General features: G+C 35.7%; 1 protein-coding gene across 1 annotated transcript in view; it reads left to right on the forward strand.

Moving 5' to 3' along the window:
* The first annotated feature begins 1,662 nt into the window (after nt 1-1,662).
* galnt2 (UDP-N-acetyl-alpha-D-galactosamine:polypeptide N-acetylgalactosaminyltransferase 2) overlaps nt 1,663-24,024 on the forward strand; it is a 152,287-nt gene continuing 129,925 nt past the window's right edge. Inside the window, exon 1 of the mRNA XM_056470550.1 lies at nt 1,663-1,900. Coding sequence (XP_056326525.1) covers nt 1,805-1,900 — 96 coding nt within the window. The 5' untranslated portion in view covers nt 1,663-1,804. The remainder of the gene's footprint in view (nt 1,901-24,024) is intronic.

The following is a 24,024-nucleotide window of genomic DNA, read 5'->3' on the forward strand; positions in this document are numbered from 1 at the left end:
AAAACTAAACAATGCAAACTGATTCACAACAATTTTGTTATGATTTATAAAAATGTGAAACATTGTATTTGTGGCAAACAGATTTTTTTCAGGATGTCATGTGCATAACTCTAATTTAAAAAAAATGTAAATGGAAAAATTATAATAATTAAACTAAAACCAAAGATTTATGTATAATGACAGGATTGGAGGGTCTTCAAATTATGTCTCACAAAAAGGGGGTTAGGAGTCACAGTTGTACAGACCCGTAAAATATGATTATCTATAATTTAGTCTAGATAAGCTGCACTAAATGACATAACTGTGATTGATGGCTTTTGGTTCCTGACCAAAATAATCTGCTGTAATTATGATTTCTGAGTTTCTGGGAGGTACTGTATGTGTGTAATCTTAGCACATATGTGACCCTGGACCACAAAACCAGTATGTGTTGCACGGGTATATTTTTGGCAATATTTGAATGATTTTTGGCATGAAAGAAAAATCTGTCATTTTAACCCATATGATATGACCAAAAATATATCGTATGGGTTAAAATGATTGATTTTTTTTGTTGCCAAAAATCATTAGAGTATTAAAGATAATTTTGTATGAATATAGTTTGTACGTTTTCCACTGTGAACATGTCAAAGCTCAATTTTTGATTAGGAATATGGGTTGCCACGCACTTCATTTGGACAACTTTAAAAGTGATTTAGATTTTTCTTGAACTATCAGATTCCAGATTTTTAAATAGTTGTAACTCGACCAAATATCGTCCTACAGGATATCCTACCAAATATTAACAATGATAAATTATTTTAGCTATTGCTAATTCAGTTGAGTAATTTTAGTATAGTTCCTCAATTTTATTTCATTTTCATTTCAAATAATGAAACAAATGTATTCTGTTTAATGTCAGGGTAGTGTAACACTTAGGATGTGACGACAGATTGCACTATTATATCTTTGTTTCTTTTAATTTTTTCTATAACCTGCTTTATCACATTGTAATCGGTTTTTACTTATTATTTATTTTCTTTATTACAGCACATTGAATTGCCACTGTTTATGAAATGTGCTATATAAATAAACTTGCCAAGAATGTTATGAATATATTCAGTTGTGCAAGACTTGTACAAAAATGCATATCAGGTCTTTTACATTTCAACAAAAAGCTAGCTATGTCAAGTTAACTGTCATGGGCCTGTTTGCAAGTCCTCCTTAAAGTCATCAAAACAAACTTTTATACATTTAGTAATTTTTCCATTTTATAAATCTTCAATGTTTTATTGGATTTTTTGTTGCTGTTGAGCAATTACTAAATAAAAAATCTAAAGCTATTTGATAAAATGACAAAATTAAACAAGCAATCACTGTGTGCACGAGATAAGGCAGCGTTACGAGATAAGCAGATTACAAAAATATGCAGCAGTGGATAAAAAGCAATCTTATTTTTACGACTTTCGAGAGAAAGCGTCAGACCATAATAACATGTTTGTAAAATCTTCTCCAGCATGCGCCAAACAATGATTCCTCGGCGCATCTTGAGGAGTTTCAGGCTAACGATGGATGTCTCCACCCCCAGCCCGCCTCCGTGCGCGTCTCTGCGGAGCGTGATTGGATTAAAGTCGGTTACCCTTTCCCCTCTAACCCGGTGATGCTGGCTGTTTCCTGCTTCTTCCTCTAGCCAACCGCTGCTGCTGCTGAAGCCGTGTTAGTTGAGCGCTGTGGCCACAGCGAGACGCAGAACGTGGACGTCAGTGGCTTTTCAAGGCACAAACCTCGAGCGAGCCACTGTATCACCGCATCAAAAAACACAGCAATGCGCAGGAAATCTAGGATGTTACTATGTTTCGCTGTGCTTTGGGTTCTGGGCATAGCTTATTATTTCTATTCGGGAACAACGCTGAGTCGAAAGGTAGGTTTTTCGGTTTTCTGCTTTCTTCGTGTTGAATGCTGCTGGAGCGGGGCGAATATAAGTTGTTTGTTGCGATTGTATTGAAATGTTTCGTGTGTGTGTGTGTGTGTGTGTGAATGTGGAAAAACAGTCGGTATGACGGTATAGTCCGCACGTTTAAATAGCCAAAGTCAGTAGACTGGGCTCACAAAGATAGTGTTATCGCTCCGTGCGGTGATTTCTCTGCCAGGCTATCAAAGGACCATGTTTTGCTTAACTGCATTCACACAATATTATGATTTTTTTCTATTAAAATGAGTTTTTCCTTGAACAGTTTTGAAATGCCGATGAAATTTAGGGTCGAAAACGACGATGACCGGTTAAACATGAGTTTAAATGGTGAACGACCCTAGTTGTAAACCATTAAATAAACATGTTTAGTATGAATTGTAAACATCTGTAATGTTACAGGGAAGCAGTAAAACAACACATTCAAGTTGGTGGCTCTCCTATTTGAGAGCTAACAGTCAGTCATGGAGTTTTCTTGAGGTTGTAAAGAGTATGACTCGAATGTTATGAGTACATTTAGTCTTAATTTAGGATCTGTCGGTGACGTTTTACATAGTTGTTAGTTTTACGCCTGTAGGTGGCGACACAGCCAACTGTGATTTTGTTAGTTTTTTTAAGTAATGACTGGTCGATGTGCCATTTTGTAAATACAGTCAATAGATTTGGGGGTTGTTACAGGCACAGATTCAAAGCTGTACAACTCAAATATCAAGCTGTATCTTATCAGAGGAGTTCCACGTTTGTACTTTAACGTTCCTCCCGCATGGGAAGATTTTCTTTCACCATAGGAAGAGTGTGATCTTAAAAATTAAATGTGAATGACATTAATTTGTAATGCTTGCAAGAACTTTATTATTATTTTTTTAAACTCGCCATGGGTATTTAACCATGATGATGAACTTTGGCGAAGTAGTCCTAATTAAATAAATAAAAGCAGTACTATCATAAGTCATAATGCTACTATTGACCAATCAGCAACAAGGTTCTGCGTTGTCTTTTTGTGCTACTTAATCAGCATTTATTACTCGCAGTTAGAAGATAAATTTTTTTGCGGAAAATGCAAGTTCTTGGTTTATACTACCAGCATCTTATCCACAATGTGGTTTTAAGCTTTATAGTAGTTAAAATCAACCTTAAACCTTTTAGAATTGCAAAAATAGTGTTAGTAGCACCATCCGATGGGTAGCATCTTTCATTAGAACTGCAGAAATATTCATTTTATTTAGAGCGGTTTACAACCAGAATAAAGTCACATTCAAATTTGGAGTAGAATGATGTTCGATGTAATCTGATATTATTATTATTATTATTATTATTATATATTTTAACAACAATTTTGAAGTAACGCATATTGCATAACTTTAACTTTTAGACAAAAACTGGCATTTTGATATCTTATTTTTAAACATGACTGTGGGCACGTCGGGAATTACGCAAGCTTTCGGTGTCATGAACTTCCAGTTAATTTAGTACATCTCTTTATACTACTTGATAACAAGTACCAGTTTGCACAGGATCATTTAATTTCAATCATAAAATATTCATCATTGTTTGTCCAGATCGTTTTATCATTTACAATATTTTAATGTAGTTATTTCTGAATCCAAAGCTTCACTCACTAACATTTTAACAGGACATTACTTCAGCATTTAAAAGAATAAGTTGGACATTGGAATTGCAAGAGCACAATCTTTCATTTATATATATATATATATATATATATATATATATATATATATATATATATATATATATATATATATATATATATATATATATATATATATATAAATAAATAAATAAATAAATAAATAAATAAATAAATAAATAAAATTATGCATCATGCATATACAGTAACTTTCGGTCTCCAGAAGCTGTATGTGTCTGTTCTATTAATCACCACTTGACAGTGTACATGTAGCACTCAGTTTTTTTGAGTGAGGGTGGTGTACCATGAAACCACACTTTTTTAGTAACGTACCATCTGTCTCAAAGGATGTTTGCTGAAATCATAGCTCACATAATATTCAGCTCATGTAGCTTCCCTCTAGGTTAAGTAACAAAAACAGTTTTGAGGTTTTGTTTGTGTTTTTGTGCTTTGTTCCTACAGCCGTCCATCATTTTCTATTGTGAGTGCATTTGATATTGTGATCAAGGCACAATGAGGTGAATGAACCACTGCACATTTGGGAATTGCTACCTTTTGGCACGCCTAATGTACATTACTGAATGTATCGGTTTTCTTCTCTGTGCGGCATTGATCACCGTTTATTTGTAATTGTCCTACAAGTTGTACTGCAGACTGAGGGAACTATTTTGTTCTGTATGCGTGGGTGAAATGGTAAGATACTGGATGTCATAGACTTAATAATTACCCATTTCTCACCTAGTTTATTGCTGCGTTCATCATATACTCTCATGATGTACATGGACAACTGCTTGGGGATTCCAGTTAGCGCTCCTTCATCTGGCTCACGACACCTCACATTGAATCCCTCTCTCACGGGGCAGCTTGTGTTCTTCTTTATACTTAAATTTACCCAGTGAATTTAAATTTATTGAAAAATTTGATTCGACATGACCTTTGCCTTGTCCTGCTGCATTTATTTCTGTGCTGCTTACGTAATAGATTTTAAACAGATGTCAAAGATCGTGTCTCTGCGAGGAAATGAGCTTCTATGACCAGCCATGGTGTATGACAGCCTCGGGACGGCGGCAGCGAGGTTGCGCAGATGCTCATCGTGGATTCTTCTAGTATAGCTGTGTTATGCAAGGGTCAGACCCTGAATATTTTTCCCTATCCGGAGCCACGTCTGCCCTCGGATGCAGCCGGGATTGGGAAACAGGGGGCTTTTATCTCCACCGAGAAATTCGTTTGATCTGATATCTGCTCCACAACACAATTATTGGCATGTTGATTGTTCTGCCCCTGTTGGCAGGATTACAGTGGCGGTGCTGGGATGGGGCCGTACTGCTTTCAGTCACTTGTTCAAATCAAAGCTTGTTAACATCAGGATGAAGCAAAGTGCGTGACAGATTTGGTCAGCTCTCTCACAAAGCCCTGTGTGTCTTTTTCCTTGTTTCTCCTTTTAATAGCAGTGGAAAATCAGTCTGGTGACTGTCATAAAGAAGAAAGTAGACCTTAAGTGTATTTTGGTTGAAAAGTGTAACTTAAGTTATGTGTAGGGTGCGTGTAAAGCAGGGGTGGGCAAACTCGGTCCTGGAGGGCCGGTGTCCTGCATAGTTTAGCTTTAACTCTAATCAAACACACCTGAACATGCTAATCAGTGTCTTCAAGATCACTAATTATCTATAAGCAGGTGTGTTTGATCAGAGTTGGAGCTAAACTGTGCAGGACACCGGCCCTCCAGGACCGAGTTTGCCCACCCCTGGTGTAAAGAGAATTTCCTCTTCAGCAGTGGTCCCCAACCCGTCGACCAGTACTGGTACGTGGATCAATTGGTACCGGGCCGCACGAGATCAGTAATTATTTCCATTTTACTTATTGTCTGAGTCTGAACGATTTTTTATTTAGAAAAATATTTTATTTTGAAAAATGACCATGTTCTCTGTTACATCTTGGCCAATTTAGTGCCAAAATGTAACCCACAAGCTAGCAAAATGAGTAAGAAACTGACGTCTTTGGAAAGTTTCTTTGCGAAGGGGAAAAGGATGATAATATTATTATATTATGTTATGCCCAGTGAAACTGTGACTGATTTAGGCATGGGCATTGTGGACAATTGCCCAGGCCGGCATCTTGCTAGGGGTGGCATAGGGAGCCCACTGCCATTCCAATACCACCCCTTCCTCCCACTTTTCAGTTTTATCCGCGACAACCGCCCTACCCACAACCATCGTTTACCTAAAGCGCCAGTTAAGCTTGTGCTGGCGTTGTCGAGAAACACAACCCCAGCTGTAAAATGCACCCCCTCTGACATGTCCATATGTTAACTTAACTCTATTATAAAATAATATTTTAGCAATTTATGACAACTAATGACAGTGACCAAGGTGAGTTCAGTGAATTGAACCCCTCCCTTAGAAATATATATATTGTATATAAATATAATGTATATAAATATAAATGGATTTAGTTTAAATACAATACAGATGAGATTTAGTAAAGGGAATTGTTTAATGTGTGGTTTAGTTTAAAACGACAACAATTTTATGTTTTTTTGTTTGTTTAAAACTCACTAAAAAGCCTAATTTTAGAAACTGGCTCATAACAACAGTCTATAAATAAACCTTTACTTATACTACAGTCAATATTTTTATGTTTACATTTATTTGTAAACCAAGTGTGTTTTAAAATGCGTTTAACTTCTTGTTCTTTCTAAAAATAATAATCATTATGTTTTGATCAATTATGGCCCTTGATTTTTTTTATTTTTTTTTATTTATTTTCTTTTAAATGCAGACTGAGAAGGCTATTGAAAGTCAATGAAGGGGGTGCATTTTATGGCAGAGGTGAATTTCTCGGCACAACACTGCCACTGCAGTGAAGGACTGCCAAGAAAAGGATCCACAACCCATTTTATCAACAAATCCGGTTAATTCAGCATGTCTGTGCAAGAAGCTGCAGGTCGCAAATGACGGCGGCCTTGTTCACATATCGCATCTTTTTCATGTGCAAGTACGTTATTTTCTATAGAAACGCGTGGCTTGCAACCATTTGAAAACAACTCCTGTTTTCAGAATGCTGCTAGCGCACCGCAAGTCACATGAATAGAACTCCCCAATCAGCTTAATCCTTTGTATGGAATATACACATTTTGGTAGACTAATCACCTCATACAAACTCAGAACCCCCAAACACTGCTGTGCTTTTTATTTTTTGTCATAAATAAAACTTGTATCAGAGTTGCAGCAATGTTTTGTCAGCTTGTCATCCTCTGAGAAAATGATTGATGGTCTACTAGCAATCTACGTGCAAACCTCCCCCACTCCCGGTCCCCCAGGCCACGGAAAAATTGTCAAAAAAATTGTCCGTGGTCATAAAAAAGTTGTGGACCACTGCTCTCGAGTATAGTATGCACATGACTGTTTTTGTTTTATCAACCATATAGATGTAGCAAAGGCTATAGCTCCTATCTGGATGAGTTAGAAGGTTGTTGCTGTATTCTGGTATGATGGATTATTGCGATAGTATCTAGTAGGATTTTTATAATGTTGACATGGAAAGAAATGAAACCAGATGAGAATCTCACCTGCACAGATGCAACTTCATTCCACTCGACTGCTTAGTCTCTCAACTTGCTCCCCTCAGACAGGAACAGCAGAGAGAATGTCAGAAACAGAGGGTGCAATATCTAATCTCTATCTCCCACAGCAAAATAGTTCTTTAAAGTCAGCTGTATCAAAATACTTTGGAAATCCAAAATATGAACACAGGCTGTCTTTGAAGGTGGATTTTTCCAGTTTGCAAAAATGTTTATGGATATTTACTTTACCCTAATTTATCTCCCAATGTAAAATGCTGGATTAAATGCCACAGAGTAACACTGGTTTTGTGACCAGGATTTGTGTAAAGCCCAATTTATACTTGAGTGTTGTGATCTCTGTACTCTAGGGCCAGTCAGTATCTGTAGAATCTTTTTTTTTTTTTTGCACAGAATTTTGTAGAAAAAAAATCTGTGGACTAATGCAGAATAATTTTGAGGACATAATAGGGCTGCGCAATATATCGTTTCAGCATTGATATCGCAATGTGATCATTCGCAAGTCACATCGCAGGATTTGCAATGCTGAGTCTGCATTCTAATTTATCTCTTGCATGTGTTTTGGAGGGCTGTGTAACGTTAGTAACTTTTAAATAAAGATCATTTTTATTGAATTATTTACTTTGTATTATTTAATTACTGTGCCTTTATTTCAATTGTAACTTTTGTATTAATCCTATGTTTTATATTTGTTTTTTTAGATTTTTTTATGCAGTTGCTCTCCCCCACAGAATCATCTAAAAGTATAAATTCTTTCCAAATCCATACGTTTAAGCGATCTGGTGAAATTGTATTCATATCACAATGTCAAAAAATAACAAAATATCGCAATGCTACATTTTTTCCAATATCGTGGAGCTTTGGCATATAACTAAAACATAACAAACATTGTTTTCTTTAAGGTTTGTAATGCTAAATTAATTAGAGCCTAGTAAACAAAGTAAATCTTTCAAATAATATATCTACTAAAAGAAAGAAAATATTACTTCACTATGTGTTGTACATTAATTGTATTAGCATATTATTAAATTCCATGTGGTCCTACCAATGGTGCATCCTGTGCACTTATGGCCCGTTTCCACTGAGTGGTACGGTATGGTTCGGTTTGGTACGCTTTTATGGCCGTTTCCACTGTCTAAAAGCGTACCGTACCACTTTTTCGGCACCCTTTCGAAAGGGTACCAAACACGAGAAGGGGTACCAAAAGGCGGAGCCACACGCACAGCTGAACGCTATTGGTTTACAGAGATGCGTCATTCGCTTACGCAACAAGCCAGAATGAAAACAAAAAACCCGCCATGTTTGAAATTGAAGCGAGAGATTACAGCGGAATTATATAAACATATAATAACGAGCCATGGTCGATCTGGGCTCAAACAAACCTTGTCGTCGTCTGGATGAACAGCCACAAAGCCAAGAAGAAGAGCAGATTTACCCTGTGCCCCTTTTTTACGAGCCAGTCTGAGGCGCGAGCGGTTTCGCTTTCTTGCTAGCGCTCGCGGGCGTCTAACATTATTATTATATAAACTTCTTGAGCTGATGATAATAACCTGCGCTTGATTATTAACGTGCTTTTGAAACCCGATCCTGTCAGACACTGACAAACGCGAGAGTGAAGCGTGAAGAAACAAAGGAGAAGCTGGAAAAAAAGAAGCACATTATTTATCAGCAAACATGAACAAAATGCCATGGATAACTTATTATCTTCACCTTTTGGACTAATATGAACTGGGAATGACCGAATTACTCTCTGACTGTGGGCTATATTTTGTGTTGTTTTGAACCTAAATACGAACGAAATGTCTGTTGTGTGTGTTCTTCTGTAGTTGGTAACATATATCGGAGACTGTATGGGGCTGTATGTGTTTATATATGTTCATTTATTTAGTTATTTAATATAATTACAGACGTTACAGTAGGCTGTTTCGCACTGTCATTGATCTGCAGTTATAATCAACTCATGTTCATAGAAAAGTTAGTAATAAACATTCTACACAAGTATTTATGTGTGTAAAGCATCTGTTTTGTGAGAAGTGCTTTTCATATGATATGTAAGTGACCCATACAGCTTTACTGTAGACATTTCCTCGAGCATGAATGACGTCGACTGAAACTTTGTCATACGCCCACCAAAAGGGTACCCTTGTTAGTGGAAACGCAGGCCTGATAAAGGTGACCCGTACCAGTCAGTGGAAACGAGTCATTAGCTGATGCTATTGTAAGCATTTATATTTCAGCGTTCTGTCCGTGTTCTGCAATAACATTTTCAAAATGCTTGTAGGCAGTGGGGTTTTTATTTTACACTCATTCTGGGTAAGAAAGAAGCAGGAACCAATGCTTGTTTGACAACTTTGATCATAAAATAAACTCAAAACGAACATATTCCTTTGCAGATCCTCTGCGGGACTTGTTAAACTCGTGCCACTGGACTCGCTCTGCTCCCATTGCTCTCTTGGCCTTCAGAATTGCTTAAGTGGCTTATGCTGTTTTTGTTAATGTGCACACTTCTTAGTGTGCTTTTAAAATTGTGTGCACTGCTTTGTCCATAAGGTATCAACACTGCACCAGTCTGGTGTTTAACAGCTGCATCAAAAACCAAAACAGAATATGAACACCAAACTAAAGATAGCAACAACAACCGATGTTCTCATTGACAAGTCTATTTATTTGTTTAAATCCCCTCACATAAACCCTATAGGCAAGAGGTGTCGCAGCCCTGCACAGTTTAGTTCCAACCCTGCTCTGACTCCATTACCTGAGGGTTTGAAACAAACCCTGAAGAACTTGATTTGTTTGATCAGGTATGTTTAATTAGGGTTGGAACTAAACTGTGCAGAGCTGCGGCTCTCCAGGAACTCACTTTTGACACCTGTGCTATAGGCTATTCATTTGACTTTGGGCTATTTTTGTGAGAAATTAATGCAAACCGGCCAAAGCTCTTTATTTTCTTGTTTTTATTAAATTTTTTATTTAATTTTATATTTAAGTTTTTATTTTAATTAATTTTAGAGACCATAAAGAAGATGCCCAGCTTAATACTGCTTTTAAAACCTGATTTTGAATATCAGCAAACACAATAGGGAATTCAATAGCGGCACCCTAGTATCCCAGTAAATTTTGTGTTGAAGGATGTCCTGGGCATTAATATATGAGGTTACCTTTTACTTGCCAAAGGGTGAATTGGTTTTTAAATGTGAAGGGCAATATTTGAAGGCTTCTTCAGCTTATCTCTTGCCTGAGATACTGTCTGTGAAAACTCTACAGCCTTGAAAATATGATGCTTTTGTAGCTCTTTGCCATAGGATGTTTTTCTTCCTCTTATCTACCAGCTAAGCTTCAAAAGACCTTATTTTATTTATTAAAAAAACTGGCTGTTTTTAAGTTGGCATCCGGATTTCGTAACATTTTCTTTTGCCATCTTGCTGAATCAGCAGAGTTTAATTCCTTCATTTAAGTCAGCGCTATATGAACAGAGCCTCAGTTAGCCTGTAAGTGTTTTCCCCAATGTTCTCAGCATTGATATGAGCAGGCAGTCAGATATGAATTTTTTTTTTTTTTTTTTAAACGAGCTGACCTTTGACAGGAACGTAGTAATACATGTATCCATAAAGAGTTTTAAAGACACAGAACAGAGACTATTCTGTCTCGTGATCCTGTGCTGGATGACTGAGTGACCTCTGTGTTCAAAGGTCATGGAGATGAGTTTATGACCATGACATTCCTCCTTCGCAGTCCACTCTACTTTTACCAGATGTAGACGAGGGCTTTTGGTGAAATAATGAGTGTACAAGACCTTACTCATGAATTAAGAGTGATATCCCAGTGTCATTGTGTCAGTTTGATAAATTTTTCTCTAGCAAAGTATTTATGCTCCAGCTGTTGTGTGTTTTTTTTTTTTTTTTTTCTTCCAGATTTATTATTTTAATTAATTCACTACTTGTGTATTTAACAAGCTATTAGGGGGTACACTGGTGCTGCAGAGACCAGAAATCTTTTTTCTTTTTTTTTTTAATTTTGCTGTTTTACAGCTATTTCATAGCATTTTTACCCCTTCGCTTTTATGCGTTTGGGGTAAATGATTAAAAGTCTGCAATTTTTTTTATTATTCTACAAAAACATCAAATCTCCAACTCATGAGATTTGTCAGAAGCTTAGTGTTGGTGAATCACGGGAATGTGGTGTAGTTAACTTGTAGGCTAACTATAACCTTTGAGCAATTCCAGTGTCATGTATGTGACGTTTGCAGTAAAAGTATAGAAAGAGAAAGTATATGTTAACATTATACTGAAACATCTGTTTAGGATTGGGAGATATAATCGTATTTATTCACCGTACACCATTGTCAATAACGATAAAAAAATGTTTGGTATCAAGGCTGTAGTTTTATTAAACTGAGGGCAAGCGCATTGAAAATGAAGGAAACCACGTGCTCTCGCTTGTCACTTCAGGTCAGAATAACACAAGTGAAAATGAGTGCTGTATAGCAGCAGTGAAGAGATTGTAAATAAAAAAGGATGCAAGGATGTCGTCAGAGTGGCTTTTTGGTTTTTCTTGTGCATCCCGAGCACTAGCACCCCATCTGAAAGATTTTTAGCACATGGGGTAATCTAGTCATTCAACTTCACAATTTATAATGTTGCAGTATGTACTTGAATAATCATGGTTGGTTCCTTTACTTGAAAGCTCAGATTTGTTTGTTGACGGAGTTTAGTAAAGTTGGTAAATTGAAATAAAGTGGTTAAATCCTAATACTCCCAAAAGTCTTGTTAAAAATATGAAATCGTTATCGATACCGAATGATATGAAACATTATATTGTGATAATTTTTTTTCCAATATTGTCCAGCCTAACATCTTTTTATATTTTCCAAAACTATTGACCACAGAGTTAAGGTATCTGAAAAATATCAGTCTGTAAACATATTTTATATTTACAGCTCGCTTTAGAACAAAAATGATTTTTTTTTTTTTTTGGTAAATCATTTAAGAGCATAAAGCTTTCTTATTGGTGTGACGGATGTGAAATTGGCGCTTGTGTGGCTTTGGTAAATTTATATATAATTGTTTAAAAACATTGATCGATACATTACATTGAGTATTTTTACAGTACTGTAAAATACAAGCCTGCACAAACTTAAAGGATTTCACAATTTTTTTTTTTTTTTTTTTTTCATGGCAATGTTGACATTTCCATGGAATTGCTCCTTTATTTTTCTGCAAGTGGTGAACAAAAGCCAAATTTCTCCTCCAGAGACGAGACCTTTCATCAATGTTTACGTTTTAAACAAGTGGCAAGAGGCGTGGGAGGGATGCATTAAAAATAATAAACTGTATGAAATGCAACCTGAAATCTCAAACAGTTATAAGACATTTTAAGACTAAATTTGATTGTGATTTTTACCAGATGTCATATTGGACATACAAGACTAACCCATGATTTTTTTTGCTGAAAGGTGAAGACCCTACTCAATGTTTGTACTGCACAACTTCTCTCACTGTAAAACACATTTTACTGGACTGTCCTGCTTTTAATGATTCCAGAAGACTTTTTATTTAATGAAATGAACTCTCTTAAAGACATTTTTAGCAGTTATACCAGGAAAAGTTGTTGAATTTTGATCATGTATTAACACTAAAAATCTTATTTAACTTCATTTGTTTGTTGATTTTTAATTGGGTCTGCATTATTGAAATGTTCATGCCATGAAAATAGCGGTTGCTGACATGGCATTAAATAAAAAATACATTACATTACAGGTTTCAGAATACATAAAATATTAGGTGTATTTTTGTATAATAACTGGTATTGTGGTTTTTTTTTTTTGTGCATACTCGCCATATTTCCCCTTGGGCACACCTCATATGTGCATTAATTCATTAATCTGTTTTTCTCAAGTTCATCTATGAATTATTAAACTCATTTGCTAACACCCAATTCTAATCTTTCAAAAAGCTCAAGATTAATGTATTTGTTCATACTGTTCATTTAAAATATTGCAGTTCCAAATTCAGTTTTAGCATTTAGTTTTTAATGTTTATTTAAATTCAAGATTCTTAATAAGCATACATTGAATTAAAGTGCTTAACTGCAGCATTTTATGAATTAAATATCACATTACAGAAGACATGAAGCAAATGGTTTTGACAATTGTTACAGTGATAACTCTTGACATGTGGTGATTAGCTGTGAAGCATTGTCTTGTCCTAAGATTCAAAGCTTTTTACTGAGTTCTTTGGCATCAGAAATGAATTTGCTGTAATATTTGGTAAGATAAAGGTCTCTGCAGGGATTTTCAGAAATCCTTTTCAATTCTCCCCCTGCTGCCTGTTCAGTTGGGGAGTGAGATATGAAGAAAATTAATACATCCCCGCGTACCACTTCAGTTTGTAACCACACTGTCAGAGACAATTTCTCATAATCTCCCTCCTTAGTATTATTCCGCATGCGTTCAAGCTTGATTCTAGCCTTGTAAACTAAAGGCGCTCTGCGGTTTCTCATTAAACTGCACATCCTGGTCGCTTTTAGATGATGATTGAGTTCGTCTGAGTGAACGGTGGAAGAGGAAGGACTAATTGGCTTCAAGTCAAAACTGACCCAAAGGCTCCTCAGCAAACTGGCCACAAGCCAGAAGGAAGCATGAACAGGAAGAAGTGAAACGTGTATGCGAAAACTACAGGAAAAGACCAAAGCTGAAAATGCATATGAGCAAATGAAGTTGCTAAAACTTAAACCTGCATCTGTAGACACCTTGACTACCAAATGGCTCTTTTAATATTACATGTAGAGGTGGAGAACTGCCAGTTTGTTTACCCAGAGGGCTAACGTCTAGAGAAATGTATCTCCAGCTGAATTTGCGATTTTGGAGAAAATCGATTATCCTCTGCAGGGGTAGTCATCTTTCTGTGTTTTTCACATTTAGTTCAGTCATCAGTCTCGCATGTCTCTGTGAAATATGCACGCGCAACTGCCGAATGCATATGAGTGCAATGCAAATGAGAAGAAATGAGCTTTTGATGTTAAGGGTCATTCATTCTTCATCGCGGTTTAGATTCTGGATATTCCCCTTGTGGCAACTCTGTGACATCATTCTGTTATCTTTTATGATTAACACAGTCAGGCGCCTTATTGGTCCTTCACAGCCTAGCCGATATAAAGAGAGAGTTTTTCACAGTTTGTAGGTAGGATTGTGCAATGTTTTCCATCTATGAGAATAGTAAAATTGGTTTAATGATGTGCGAGAGTTGACCATTTATATAGCTAAATTATTATACAAACAAGTGCAATTTTATACAACAGTTAACAGAGTAAATAATAATTGTTACGTTTTTTTAGGTTCAGTATTTTTGTTTTGTTTGAGTGTCTCAAGACTGCGGTGTTGTTTTTACTTGAATCGATTTTTGAGCTAAACGAAAGCAAATTGTTCAATAAATGCTTTCACACAGTGATATCAGTACGTATCCGGAAAATTTCCTGAACAGCTTTACCGGTAGATTAAAAAAAGTGCTGTTCACACAGGCAAGGACGTTCTGGAATTTTTCCAGAAAAGACCATTCACACATCCATTCCAAAATACTTAAATTCTGACATCATTAATCAGAAATGTTGATGTTTTCACTTTTATTTAGAGCTTTAGTAGTCATGCAGCTGCTTTGTCCCAGAGACATACATAGGCAGAAGTGTGAACCGCAGTTAAATGTTTACACATTTGATGACATAACAAATTCTGTGGATGGATAAGTATTGTGAACAACTTCTATGAAAACCTTTGGAAGAATGCTTTCACATGTCGAGTTGTACATAATGTGTGTGTGTGTTGGCCCTCACTGGCTGCTTCACGTGCATGCGCGTCAAGCAACTGAAGCTGAGCCTGAAGGTAAACAGACAGAGATTTGTCATGAGCATTTTATCGATAATTTTTAAGACCGTTGGCATTAAGAAGGAACATAGAAACGTTATCCAAATAACATCTAGCAGCCAAATGTGTGTGGGAAAAATTATTCAAAGGCTATTATTTTCATAAACAGCGCAGATGTGAATGCGTCTGAATGGTCTGATAGGCTGGAGTAGACGTCTCACCTCTCTCCGGCAATTTTCCTTCTGTGTTCACACAGAGCAGCATTACTTCAAATTACTGGTAATGTTACAACTTCTTTTTCTGGCGAATTGACGGTAATTTTCCGGAAAGGTCTGTATGTGGAAAGCACCTAATGAATAATCTCCACAAGTCACTTTGTTTCTAAGTGAAACAGTTGTTTTGAATTTAATAAAATTTTACAGTAGTAATGCAGAGGCGGTCACTTTGTTATTAAATGTTGTAATTTATTAACTTTAACCCTTTTATGCGTGAGTTTTAAATGGTCCAGCTGACCCTTGATCTGACACTCCGATACTCAAATATGTTATAGAACATATATTTTGTCAAAAATTATGTAATATTATCGTCACTATCCTCAGCTGTATCCCATCTAGACTTTACCCTCTCCTGCAGCGTGATGAAGTCTAGATTGGATATAGCTGGGGATACTCGTGTCAGTATAGCATAATTTTCTTGACACTGTCAACAACAAATATTTTTACATCACCGTGAAGGTTGGGTTTAGGGTTGAGGTAGGTGTAGATGCTGATTAAAATACAATTAGTGTGTAATTTAATAAATAACTCTTCTCGTTAAATTCAGATCATAACTGTATCCCTTCTAGCAACAACCACAGGAGAGATCCGAGCTGCTGAATTTACGTCATGTCTATTCATTATATTTTTCCAAAATACATGAAGGAAAGTAACTGTTTATCTGGGAGAGGAATAGAGAATTTTCTAGTAACAAAAACCGTGTGCATCTTGCGTGAACAAAGCACATTGTCTAATTATATTGAAAAATAATTATTATTGCCATCTCCATAGACGTCTGCGTGTATTATACAGACCTTAAATGTTTGTTTTGCTTGTAGTTATGTGTATTTAAATTTTAAAAATAAATGTTGTTTGTTTGAAAGCACAGATAAATTGTGATTTGACAAGTGCTGCGCATGCCTCGGTGTGCACAGTCAACTTTAGTAGTTGATGAAGTGTGTTCTGAATGATCTAATCACACAGGTGTGATTGTATGCTTCAGGGACCTGTCAAGGCTGATCACAGTAGTGCGATCGAACGCGTGAAAGGGTTAAAATAAAACGCCTATTACTATAATACACTGACTTTTACTAAATGTCTATATATTTTTTTTCTAAGTTTATTTATTTATTAAAATTACAAAATGCAAAAGAGTTCTGAGTATTTCCACTGTTAAAGTTAAATTCAGTGTCTATTTCCCATCAACTTCCTGCTAACAAAAATGGAACCTTCTGATAGCAAAAACTTTTCAGAAATGTCTTTCAAAACTTCATAATTTGTGCAGTGTGAACTTTGCTCCCTTGATTGCCAGACGAAGCAAAAATGTTCGCACCTTTGCGGATGGTTTATAGTAATTGTACACATTTTTAGACTATACCAAAATGATCTTATTTTTAGGCTAATGAATTCGTAAGTGATGACAGACGTTCAAAACTTAATTCTAATGCCTCAATAGATGCTTTGAATGTAAATATGACATGACAGTATGACATCTCAAATGAGAATGATCAGAATGACCACTTTGGCTATTCTAGTTATATAATTCTGATAGTTTCAGTGTTAAATGGCATATTTAATTAAAAAAATATGAAAATATATAAAATATGAACAAATATATAAATATGAATTTAATTATAAAAATATAAAATTTGTCACAACGCTGGGAGGTTTATAATGAAATTGAAGGCCTCTTTGTATTCATATTTAAAAAAATGAAGATGAACAAAATTCTAATGGAAGCACTGTCCCAAAATTTAGTTGCTTTCAGCGCTCTTGCCAAACTTAACATTCTTTGTTGGTGAAAACCCACGTCTCTCTGTATCAGCTGTAGTTTTATTTTATCATTCTTCTGCTCCGACATCTCTAAGACAAAACAAAAACTGAGTGCTCGTCGTTGATAAGCTCTAACTGGCTCAAGCTTTTGGAGATATGCTGTGCTGAAAGTAGTTCAGACTTGTTTTTGAGCTTTAGTTTCCCACTGGGCAATCTTGGTATGGAAAATAGAGGGTATAGAGAGCCTATAAAGGGAATATTTGTATTCTCTGAAGGCAGATGTAACTCTTGATTTTTCTTACATAAGCAACCAATACCACGGTCAATTCAGCCTTGGGCTTTTCTTTTTTTGTTGAGGAAATTTATCCAGTTGTGTTAGGTGGCGTCCTCAGATGATCTTTCTGATGGAGATGTAATGTACACTAGGAGTCTAACTTGAGGATCTATTTTAAGAGCAGGTTCTAATTGACTCTGGCTATTTAGAAGATTTCACCACAAGAGCAATATAATCCCCCTCCATCCTTTGAAATAGAGATGAATATCAAATGCAGTCTCATTGTTCACAGTGTTTAAGCCTAAAGGCAGCGAGGATGCAAGGACTTCAAAGGACCAATGAAAAATGAAGCACAAACATTTAGTTAATTATTTCACTTAATGTCAGGGAAAAGATTCTTGATTTCACTGTCCATGTTCTTAGGGCTGCTGTAAATGATGGTTGAAATAATGATGTCATTTAGAGATGCTGTTTGTCATTGTCATATGATTCGTAACATATTTAGTTATTAATATCTGAGGTTTATTTATTGGCATATTTTTACATTTTGTCTTTTGACCGTTCATGAATATATATTGCCAAAAGTCCTGCATTCAAATTTTCTTGGTTTCTTTTGTATTTAATTTTTTTGTCTTTCATGTGTTCAAGTTGTTGTTGTTGTTGTTGTTGTTGTTGTTGTTGTTGTTGTTATAGACTTGATATTTACAATAAATTGGTTTGTAGTAGGGCTGTACAATATTGGGAAAATGTCATATTGCAATATTTTATTTTTCTGTGAAATATATGAGCAATATCACATGAGTAGCAGTGCGATATGGCTGTATATCAGCACTGGTGGGAGGCTTCGTTAGCACAAGGCTGCAGGCAGAGTGCTTTAGTGTTTCACCAGTGACGATATACAGCCATTTCGAACTGCTACAATTGTGAGACTGCGTTTATACAACAATTTGGCTGGATAATTTTGTATATATAAAAAAAAATACAATCTAAAATGGATAGTCTAAAAACCCTTTTGTACTACTTTCTTCCACCATTCCTTCACATCTGCAGCTGATGTCAGAACAGCAGAAAGCATTGCTACTTCATAAACATCACTTTAGAGCTAGTATTTGAGTGATACTCAAGTGTAATATCTAATGTGATGACAAAAAAGGGCACAAAATGCCATCAGTCTAGAGACATTTCCCAATCCCAGCATATTTTATAATCACTCTGGAAAAAAAAATGCTCTTCTGACTACATTCTAGTCCACATAACACAATTTTTAAATCAAGTAAAAATGATTTTGTTTTTACTTTTGAGAGGTAATAGGTCAAATTTGTTAGTATTAAAACAAGTAAAATCTTGTTTTCGGTTTGAATTTTATATTTTTGGACTAGAAACAAGACCAAAATTCTCAAAAATCAGACTCAGCATTGCATATCCTGCGATGTGACTGTTGCGAATGTGCACATTGCGATTTCGATGCTAAAACGGTATATTGTTCAGCACTGGTTTGTAGTGAATGCTGCTATAATTAATTTCTTACATGTATATATCTTTTTATTCTTTTATTATTTGTTCTGTATGCCATTTATATGTAAAGGATTTTGAGGGAGAAGTAAAATACATATTTATAGTGTAGTGTTTAAGTTTACCAGTATTTTACATTATTTGTATGCATATACACCAGGGCTACACAACGTACCACAAAATGATCATTACTGCAATAATAGTAAATGAAATGTACGTATCGCTGATGTGTGATTAAACTACTTTTTAATTTTTTTTTATGCATTGGTTTATCTAAATCAGATGGGGTCTTTCTATCTTTATCCCCACCTCCCCTCTAGTTGCTGTTCTGCTGTTGGCTGGACCAGCCCAAAAATGAACCCAGAGCTGTAAAATAAATACTAATAGAGGGAAATATGATAAATGATAAAGTTGTTGTATATTATTAAATAGTGCATAACATTTTTACCAATAAAATGCCATCCTTAAAACCACTTCAACCCTAAACATATTTTTTTACCCAGTTTTTTTTTTTTTTTTTTTTTTAACCCCTTCCATAAAATAATTTCTGGATGCTCGTAAATAATTTAAATGACCATTTCGCCTCTTATGAAGTTTTTGATTAATACAAGTATAAAAAATAATACATATATATATATATATATATTTTTTCACTGAACCATCAATACCAATGCAGAATCTTTACATTTTAAGAACGTTTAATACTCAACTAATTACTAAATCCATTTATTCATGGACTTTATAAGTGATCTTAGATATAGGAATGCTATGAATAATTCATAAAAGCATATATTTGCTGAACAAAATGGCATATATTTGCTGTCAAATTGAAATTCTATACAGCAGAACTGCCTTTTTTTTCCCCCCACGGTCACTGTTCAATGGAAACCAGTAACACATCTCAAGACTGAACATCCGCTTCATGTCTACACAGACACATCTGCCTGTCAACTTGTACTTGAAATATCATGGCACGTTTCCCACATAGATTAAACAAAGATAGTCTATGAGCGCTGAGCGAGGTAGAGTTGTTTAAACAATATGCAAGGGCCCGGTTCTTCATGTATCGAGACATATACACTAATGGGAAAACACTGAGCATATTGCCAAGGGCAAGAGCGTGTTGAAGATGAGGTTTTCTTAGCCAAGCGCTTCCAGGCTGTTTGCCGTCTTGGCATCTCGGAGAGTGCCACAGACCAATCAAACAACAGCCATGTGATTTTAATGAGCTCGGGTTTTGGAATAGCCTCTAGTGATGTATCATCATGTCAGCGGAAGACATTACAAAGCTGCTGATTAAAAGCTGTTGGAAGCTATGTGCACACCTTTGCACTCAAAATACACACAAACTTAAAAGTATAAACCTCTATATTTTGCATCACAAAACGGTTACTGCAATTAGCCATGTTTCCAACAACCTACTTTAATGCGTATTTTGGAATATCGCATAAAAATGCCTAATCAAAATGGGTGGGAGAATTATTATTATTTTTTTTAAATTCAGAAACGCGATGCATTCATGAATTGATTCTAAGTTCATAATCAATTCTGTATTCATATGAGATCACCACAGGTGCAAGCCTGCACACTGAAAATGATTCATTGGATTTACTAAATGTTTTTAAGGTAACTGGTTGCAAAGCTGAGTTTAAACAAATAAGGACAATTTAGTAATGTTCAACTTAAGTTTCATTTTAGCCCATATAAATTGCTTGAAACCACTTACCTTAATCAAAATTTTGTAAATCACACTTTGTGTGAGCTAGAAATGGAAAAATAATAAGAGTTGACAAGCGCATATACATATGCTGCTGGATCGTGACTTCCAGAATTGGAATCACATCAGATCGCAAAGTCTCTGAAGATTTCCACCCCTAATCTAAGATTCAGGGTGCATATCAATTTTGAAAATCCATACAAAAAAGGCTCACAACCGAGTTGGATAAACTTTGTTTGGGAAGAAAATAAATAAATAAATAAATTCCTGCATTCGCATCAATAAAATAGTTTTTTCTTTTACAGATTAAGTCGTAACAAAAAGCCTTTCTGATGGAATTTGGGCATGATGGGACGACATTAACAGACAAACCAGTGTACCCACCACATTACACAACATCTGAAATGTTTTTATGCTCATTCTAAAATAACTTAGCTAAAGTCTGTCATCAAAATGGTTTGGTATTATTATATGTCTTGAGTGGCTACGTTCTAAATCTTAACCAGTTTTGACTGCATTCATTGCTTTTCATGTTTGTCTTTGGAGGCACAAGTAATTTATTGTATAAGAAAACAGGCCCACAGTGGCTTTTCCCTACAGCGGTGTTGGATAAATAATTATTTTTTCATATATTCTTTTGATATGTATACTTTTAAAGGAACCTAAAGGGAATGTTATAGATGGATGTGCTTCTTAATATAGTCACATGCTCAACTGTAGTTTTCAATTAATTGAATGGTTGGAATATGCCAGTTACAGGAATATTGTGCGGGCAAAGTGTTGAGATCAATAGGATTTTTCCAAACAAACTGTTTGGACCACTGATTGGACCACTGGAGGCCCACAGCTCTAACCTTTTGCTTCAGCCCTATCAAACACAGCTGATCCAAATAATCAAGGTGTACAAAAGAGTCATCCACACCTTTATTTGTTTGATCAGGGTTGGGGCAAAACTGTGCAGAGCCGTGGCCCTCCAGGATTTGAGTTTTAGACTTATGTCTTAGAGCAACCGGAATGGAACATCTTGTGTTTCTTCTGTATTGTTCCCTTGCTGCAAGAACATTAAGTCTAAAAAAATAAATCTTCCTGGGTCTTGGAATATTTTTTTTGATCCTGACACAGCAAATTCAATTTTCTTTTGATATTTGGTGCCATGTTTATCAGAAAGGGATACTTTTGTTCTCTTTGACTCAATAGATGGAAACGTTGTTTCATTTGCAAATGTTTTCTCATGTTCCAGTTTTGCACTTTAGTTTGCATCTTTGAATAGAAACATGGCTGCTGTGATTAAGTTCATAAAAAAATCCAATGAGTGGAAAAATGGCATCAAAGTAAAGTTACGTGAGCTGCTAGAGGTTATTCTCGCTAGACGCTTGGTCTATTAAACAATGTAGCTGGCAGACAGTGTTTACTTTATTTGCTCCACGCATTTTGCTTTTGGGCATACAGTAAAAGGCATATAATCGAACACCAAAGTGACCAGATTAAACCCCAGGAATTGACCGTCCACTTCGACTGACAGAAATCAACTCCAGCGGTGGATTTGAGTCACTGAGCTCGTGCGTGGCTCTTGTTGCCTGATTGAAAGCATTTACAGAGAATGCCTTTCCATTTTCTGGAGCTCTCCCTCATCTTGTTCAGCATAAAACGGTGAGCGATCAAGTCCCTGCCCAGATGTATTATATAGCTGATGTGCTGCTTGAACTAAATGCCATTCACTGATGCCACAATGTATAATTTAACCCATGCAATTTGGTCTGAAATTCTTCTGCAGCAGATTTCGAACTAAATCAAGAATGCAACGGTGTAATCATTCTCGTGGCTTTTGTAAAGCTCAAAGCATCAATTACATGCTAATTAACATGCAGTGGAGGGCAGACGGTGCTCAGGAACTGCTGACTGCGGTCCCTTGTCTTTCAGCCTAATGTTACCTTTCATGCATATGCAACCACAGACTCCTCAGTTTTTTTTTTAATCGCCCTGTCATTTCAAAGACAGAAGATGAAAACTCTGAGTTAGTTTTTCCATTATATTCCCTAGGCTCTCAAAGTTAATTTAATTATTGTAATTATTTCATTTTAAAGTCCTTTTAAGTGCTCTTGCGTGCAGTTGGATGTCAGTCAATCTAAATGCAATACTCCACAGCTTGTTGTAGTAGCGCTGACCACCATACATTTTCCAACCTTGTAAATTGTTACAGAGGAAAATCTTGGCATCATACAGCAAACCGCTGAGGATCTCACACTTGCATACATTAAAGTAGTTTCAAACACAACAGTCCCATGCTGACAAATACACCTTGTTGCTAGGAGATGCATGACAAATGAAAACAAAATGTCTCCTAAAATAGACTAAAAATATCAAACATGTTTGATTTCCTCCCACTGGAATACAATATCGCAGGTACAACTTCATGAAGTATGAATACATTGTTTTGGCATGATTTCTTACAACGCATCAAATAATGATCATGTGTGATGTCAATAGGAAAAAAATATTGGCACTGTACATAAAGTTACACCTTGCACAGAAGTGCTGTCTCAGAGCGAGCCATCAATTATTATTTTTTTTATGTCTTGAGAACATTTTGTTCATAACTCCAAGCAAGCTGGTGGTGCTCGCTTTATCGCAGTTTCACTGTAGAAATATGTTAAACAGAGATGCCCATACAGGGCCCGGTGGCCAAAGTTGGCCCATGGTAACTTTTTAATTTGGTCCACCATTCCATCTGAGAAGAGAAGGGAGAATTATGTTGGTGGTTTTGAGATTCAATTCAAATTTAATGTAATTTTATTATGTTGTTGTTTTTGAAATCAATAAATTCGTTTTTATTTATTTATTTATTTTAATTGATTTGATTGTTAAAAGAGAACTAAAAGTAAATGTTGAATTAAATGGTGAGAATTGATCAGATTTTGTTTAAATGCACATACTGTCACCCGACAATCCAGACATCTCGGTGAGCAAATAAAGGCAAAGGCAGATTCTGTTTGACCAATAAATTCAGAACTGAACTCCGCTGTGTTATAAATGTGATTGTTTCTATTGCAATAAGTTATAATTTAAAGTTATACTGCATTAGATAATGCGATTTGAAGTTATATTTTCTATATTTCTTTTGAAATATTAGGAAATAATTTAGCAAAATTACCCAAAGCAAGCTTAATGTAAAAAAGTTTGGTATATTTACCTTTGGCCCACGGCTCTCGATGATATTTGATTTTTGGCCCTTCATATGAAAAAGTTTTGGCACCCCTGATCTTAAAACTTGACTATGAGTTAGTTAAGTTTTACATTTCGGTATTATCATTTTTGTGGGCAGAACACATTCACTGTTAACTATGACTTTCATTTCAATAAAATCCTCATTTAGTGCTTATGTTGTTGTAGCTGTAAAGTTTACTTAAGGGATTCAGGAGTAAGCAATGTAGAATGTGGCCAGCAGTATTAATGTAGTGTTAACGAG

This window comes from Danio aesculapii, chromosome 13 (assembly GCF_903798145.1).
Source record: "Danio aesculapii chromosome 13, fDanAes4.1, whole genome shotgun sequence".
NCBI lineage: Eukaryota > Metazoa > Chordata > Actinopteri > Cypriniformes > Danionidae > Danio > Danio aesculapii.